General features: G+C 49.4%; 1 protein-coding gene across 1 annotated transcript in view; it reads left to right on the top strand.

The window, feature by feature from the left end:
- TENM4 (teneurin transmembrane protein 4) overlaps positions 1–6,080 on the top strand; it is a 400,863-nt gene that overhangs the window by 299,302 nt on the left and 95,481 nt on the right. The window contains exon 15 of the mRNA XM_007455571.1: positions 5,015–5,231. Coding sequence (XP_007455633.1) covers positions 5,015–5,231 — 217 coding nt within the window. The remainder of the gene's footprint in view (positions 1–5,014; positions 5,232–6,080) is intronic.

Below are 6,080 nucleotides of genomic sequence, written 5' to 3'. Positions count from 1 at the left end.
GCACTAATGGGGAAAGAGATGTAGACTGTGGACAAGTGCCTGGTTTGGGAGAAAGAGAAGAGGCCAGAGTCCCACCTCTGCCACTTCACTAGCAGTATGACGTTGGGTAAATCACCTAACCTGACCCCAGTGTCGTCTTTTGTAAAGATGAGAAGGCCAGCTGAGTCACCACCTACGATAGAACTCTCGTGCCCGCCTGTCACTTCCTGTGAAAGTTCCGGCAGGCCAGCCACCAGGGGAGATGGTCACCCAAAGTCCCACCACTCCCTGGCATCTGTTAAGGTCACAACACGAACAGGAAGCCACCACTAGTCAGCACCGCAATTGAGGGCAGAGGACTTCATTCATTCCTGTGCCATAGCGACCTTCTGCAGAGGGTGAAGGACTCCAGGACTTCTTTCATTGAATTACTGATTTACTCTTCACGACCCAGGAAACTTCCAGCAATCCTGAGAGGTTGCCAGAGCTTATTATCCTGGTTTGACGTGAACACATTGCATCTCAGACATAGGAAGGGATGTGCCCAGGGTCTCACGGCTAGAGAGTGACAGACTCAGGGAAGGAACCCTGCCTTCGGGCTTCTAGCCTGGCTTTTTTTTTTTTTTCTCCACTTGCCCCTCTCCAGGGTCAGCTGACACCCACCAGCAGGGTGGGTGCTGAGGATGGAGGCAACAGGAAATGGTGTGGCCCTCATTCTCAGGTTGGTAGCGTAGGACGTATGTGGAAATGTTAGCGGAAGCCAGCGCTCCGCGCACCATGCGGCATCTCAGCACCAGAGGGCTTCGTGTTCAAGGGTCACAAACACAAGAACTGCTCTGCAATATTCATTTAGTGCCCCAGAGACCTGGCCCCTTTTTTCTTTTTTTTCCTCTGCTTCTTCCCTTCCTTCCTTTTTCTTCGTCTTTCTTTTTAATCTCTGTTCTGCCTTTTTTCTGGCTGTTTCCTTCTCCCACCCTCCTGCGGCACCAGAGGCCACTGCCTGCCGGGTGTGGCGTTGCTGCCCCTCCTACCCTCCGGGAGCCTGACACTTTCATCTGCGCCTCTTCACTTTCACCATGTAAGGGGAGAGAGGAGGCCTTCAGAAGTTCAAGGAGAAAGGAAATCTCAGGGGTGGGGGGAAATGTAATTTCCCAAAAGCTTGAGTTTAGGGTGTAGGAGGGTTTTATTGAAATTTCGAAGGAAATAAAGGAAAACTCCTCCCTATTTTCCTGATGGGTTTTGGGGTTTTGTTTTTGCTCCTGTGATAACAAGGGTCTCCCAATGGGAATAGTAAATACAGGAAACATGAAGATTTTGTAAGTCAACCAGTGTGTGTGTTATATACAATTAAGTGAGATAAGAAGTGCTTGGAAAATCTCAATGTCTCCAAACTAGCCAAAACCAGAGAATCTCGAAAACCATATATTGATGTATTTCTAATCTACCGCCAAATTTGCTTTTCTGTCCTCAGAACATACTTTTTCCTCTTGCTACAACTTTTCTAAAACTTGTCGTCTATGCCTAAGAAACTGAAACCGTGGAAGAGTCTCTGTTACCGTAGAGCAGCCATATGCCCTGCTGCGGGCTGCCATAATGCTGCATTTGAAAATAACAGAGAGGGGTTTGCACAGAAGCTGGTCTCATAGACTGAGACTTGGATGAGAATTTTGTGGGCCCTACTCATTTTTAAAATACGTATCTCATTTAAATATGACGGTCTCTATTAGTGGAGGTTTAGCCCACACTTACGACTCAGCAGATATTTGCCAAATGAATGTTAGGGGGGAGTCAACATAGGGAGGTGTAGGCGGGCAGCAGCTCTTCTCCAAGAGCTCATTGGGTGGGGAGCGAGATAGAGAAAATGAGAATTACACTATGGGGAGATGAGTGCAGTGGTGGAGGTCACCCAGGGCACTGAAAGAGCACAGAAGGGTAGCGTTTCAGCAACACTCGTAGATTCATGTCTCCCACTCAAGAAATAGTTCCTAAAAGTCTCTTCAGGATCAGAGAACCTTTTGTTTTTCAGAAAGAACTGAGTTCAAATTCTGAGTCACCTTCGTCACTGACTGTGTGACCTTGACCAAGTTATTTTACCACTTGGAACCTCTGGTTCTTTCTCTCTGAAATGGGGGTGATGGCGGCGACAGTGGCTGCTTCGTAGAGTTGGGAAGATTCAATGACACATTCCTTGAAAACACTCCTTGTAAAGCATTTAGCACAATGCCTGGCACTCAGTAGGTGGCAGCTGTGATTATCATCATCATCATTTAATACAAAAATTAATAATACTAGCAGTCATTCCTGGCTATCCTTCCAACCAGGACCAGAGAACAGGAAGCAGTTCTTCCAAGGTGCCACAGGGCCGACTGTTTATAAAGAGGTAAAAGACTGGTTTCCAGGGACCACTTCGGTGGTAAACAAGAGCAGGCAAGAGCTAATAAAATTTCAAATTAGCCATGACTTTTCACAGCCCTTCAATTGTGCTAGCTGATTTAATGGTCAGTGTCCCTGCTCGCCGCCGGGATTGAATAATGGAGCATTTCTGCAGAGTTATGGATGCAGCAGCTGAATCTGTCATGCTAACATCAATAGCAGAATGCAAATAACCCTCAGCTTGGGCTGTAATTATGTGCTTAAGCAATGTCTGACAGAGACAGCCCGAGAATGTGTGATGGAGCCCGCCGACTGCAGGAGAAAACAGGTGCTTGGCGAGGCAGTTAGCTGGTGTATCTGGAAGCTGGGACAGGAGCCACGAGGTAGGACCCAGGACAGAGCTGGAGTGAGAGGAGGCCTTTCCTCCACATCTCAGGATGCAGCCCTACACTTTGGTGAGCCGTGTTCTAGGGTCAGGGTCGGGAATGGGAACTACCTTTATTAAGTACTTACTATGTGTCAGGTTCTCTGCTAGATTGGGGGACATACACTACGTTTTTCACTTATGTAAAAAAATACTTAAGTGACAGTCTTAGAATCCACTTGTGGAACTTCCCTGGCAGTCCAGTGGTTAAGACTCCACGCTTCCACTGCAGGGGGCGCAGTTTCTATCCCTGGTTGGGAAACTAAGATCACACATGCCCCGCGGTATGGCCAAAAAAATAAAAAAAAAAAAAAAAAAAAGAATCCACTTGTAAGAGATGTGGGAAACTGAGGCCAGAGGGTTTAAGTAACCTGCCCAAGGTCACACAGTAGTAAGTTTCAGAGCCAGGATTTCGCCTCAGACAGTCCTGCTCTGGAGCCCACACTCTTTACCACTGTGCTACCCTCAGGGAGGGCATAGCGTAAAAGGTCTTGGATACCATGCAGAAGTTGGGAGAGAAAGACAAGGGATTTGGGGCCCTAATTTATTAGGAAAAAACTGGGCTTCGGGGAGGTCAGGTAGCTTGCCTGAGGCCACAACATCCCAAGGCTGGAAAGGAGGCTTAAGAGTGCTGCCTGTGTGGGTAGGGCACCCAGTCTAACCAATGCATATGCAGTATTCCGGTGGGCAACATCTGCGTTGTAAACCCATGGAGACAGAAGTGAGGGAGTATGTCCGTGTTGAGGAGACGGGGCCTCAGAGCGGTGAAGCACAGGAACTCACCCAGAGTCATTCTTAGGCGCAGTTCTGGGACTTGAGCTACAATCTCTGAGCCTCACCACCCTCCCACCATACCACACGGTTTAATTGAATTGAATGAAGATAATGGTCTTCTGCCTTTTATGGACTGTCCTTTGGTTTCGTCCCCTTGATTCATTTGTCAATTCATCCATTCAATTTTCTTTCATTTTATTATGTAACAGTCATGTTTTAAACACCTGTAGTAAGTGCTGGGGATACAACAGAGATGACCAGAGCAGGATCCATGCCCCCAGGGTGGTGAGGAAGTGTGCCCAAAGTCACACAGCTGGCAAGCAGGAGGGGCAGAATCCCAACCTACAGAGGAACACATGTGCTTTGACTGTTCTCTGCCTACAGAGCACACAGACTGGCTTTCCCTGTCCCCCGCTTTGGGCAGTATCCTCTAATCCCTGGGTTTGTCATCTATTTTAAGCTATTCTGTTGGGTGCCTGTAAAAGCACTCTGGGATAATGAGACCAAAAAGTTGTGGCCTGGTGAAATTTCTTTTTTGCACTTTGGGAAGCTGGGAGCTGTAATGTAATTTTCAGCTCTAAAGAAATCCACCCATGTGGTAGAGAGAATTCTCTGCTAATGGCAGCTTGGCGGGTGATCTGAAACCAGCCCCTCTCACAGAAGGCAGAGCTGGGTGTCCACGCATTTGCATCAAGGCTGGGAGAGATGCTGGGAGTTTCGCCGCCTCCACCAGCACTGCCTCTTTCTCACCCCCGAAGCCCGTCAGTCGCCAGGTCTCACCTCTTGAGCGGCTCTCCAAACCGTCCTCTTCTCTCAGTCTCCACTGTCACTGCTCTAGTCTCAGGAACCATTATTTTCCTCCTGTGTAATCTCAGCAGCGCTGCCTCCATGCAGCCCCCAGCTTCTGCCTTGGGCCCCCTTCAGTCCCCTCTCCACCATACAGGGGACGCTCTTTCCGCAATGCAGTGACTTTCAGATAAAATCACCTTTTGCTTAACACCTTTCAGTAACTCCCATTGTCCAGAGCGTGAAATGCAAACTCCCTAGCCTGGGGCCCAGCTGTTTGCTCCTGCCAACCTCACAGCCTGATCTTGTGCTGTTCCCCTCACCTTCTGAGCCCAGCATTTGAATTCAGCAACTCAAATGTTCAGTGTGTTGTTCTCTCACCTCTGGGCCTTCATATATATATGATTCCTTCTCTCTCTCTCTGAAAAAAAAACAAAAAACAAAAAACACGTCTCGCTGCCCACTGACTTGTCTATCTCTCCTGCTAGGCTAGTGGGCTGCCACCTGATCTCACACCTGAATCTACTTGGTGCCCAGTGAAGCCCTTGGCTTCTATCAGGCACTTAATAAAGTTTTCCAATGAATGGAAAATAGAGAAGTGAACGAAGGAAGGCGCTGTGGACAAACGATGCTAATTGAACATAGCCATATAAACGTCATGCTCTCTCACCCCTGCAGATGGCTTGGTGGACTGCATGGACCCCGACTGCTGCCTCCAGCCCCTCTGTCACGTCAGCCCGCTGTGCCTGGGCTCCCCTGACCCTCTGGACATCATCCAGGAGACACAGGCCCCTGTGTCCCAGCAGAACCTGCACTCCTTCTATGACCGGATCAAGTTCCTTGTGGGCAGGGACAGCACACACATCATCCCCGGGGAGAACCCCTTTGACGGAGGGTGAGTCCAGCTCTGGCCGTGGTTCTCTGAAGGGGGAGTGGCTCACCTCCAGGGCCACGTGTGGGTGGATGGGAGTGGGAGGAGGCCAGGAGGGTGGGCGTTGAAGGCTCCTGATGGAATGGCAGGGGAGGCAGGGAAGCAGCCTCAGGTACCCACATTTAGAAAACTGCTATCCAGGGCATTTGGAATTTTTATGAGCGAAGCTTTTTTGTCCTCACTGGGTGATAGATGGAGAGAGTGGGAAATCAAAGGTCCAAGGGGAATCTTGGATCAGTACCCACCCTGCAGTCAGCGCTTACTGATTCTGTGGTCTCCAGATGGACTGAAAGCTTTGACACTGTCATCCCTCAGAGCTGATGTCCGGGAGATTTTGTTAGGCTGGGGTGGGGTGCATCTGCTGGCACCCCAGGCCATACGCCCATGCATTCTTTCACAAGCAGTCAGTGGTGTCGTCTACTGGACAGGTTTTTACTGAGGTCTACTCCGTGCCAGGTCCTGTGCTGGAAGCACAGAGATGAGTGGAGCACAGTCCCTGCCCATTGGTCACTCACAGCCCACTGAGGGGACAAAAAATAGTTGCGTCGTGATAGACCAGAAATATGCCCCCAGGGTACTCTGGAAGCATAGAGAAGGTGCTCCTGGGTGGGGGAAGGCTGAGACTTAAGAACTGAGTCTTAAAGATGAGAAATAGCTCAACAAGGGAGAGAGAGTGTGCCAGGGTGAGAGAACTGCTTGTGCAAAGACCCAGGGGCATAAAAGTGTACAGGAGCCAGCAAAAGGCAGCTGTCTGTTCTCTGCTCCCCAGATCAGGGTCTGTAAACTTGGGAAAGGTATCCAAGAAGCAGGAAT

This window comes from Lipotes vexillifer, unplaced genomic scaffold, assembly GCF_000442215.2.
Source record: "Lipotes vexillifer unplaced genomic scaffold, Lipotes_vexillifer_v1.1 scaffold123, whole genome shotgun sequence".
In the NCBI taxonomy this organism is placed as follows: domain Eukaryota; kingdom Metazoa; phylum Chordata; class Mammalia; order Artiodactyla; family Lipotidae; genus Lipotes; species Lipotes vexillifer.
Note: the sequence above shows the minus strand (reverse complement) of the source record. Positions and strands in the feature narration are given on the sequence as shown.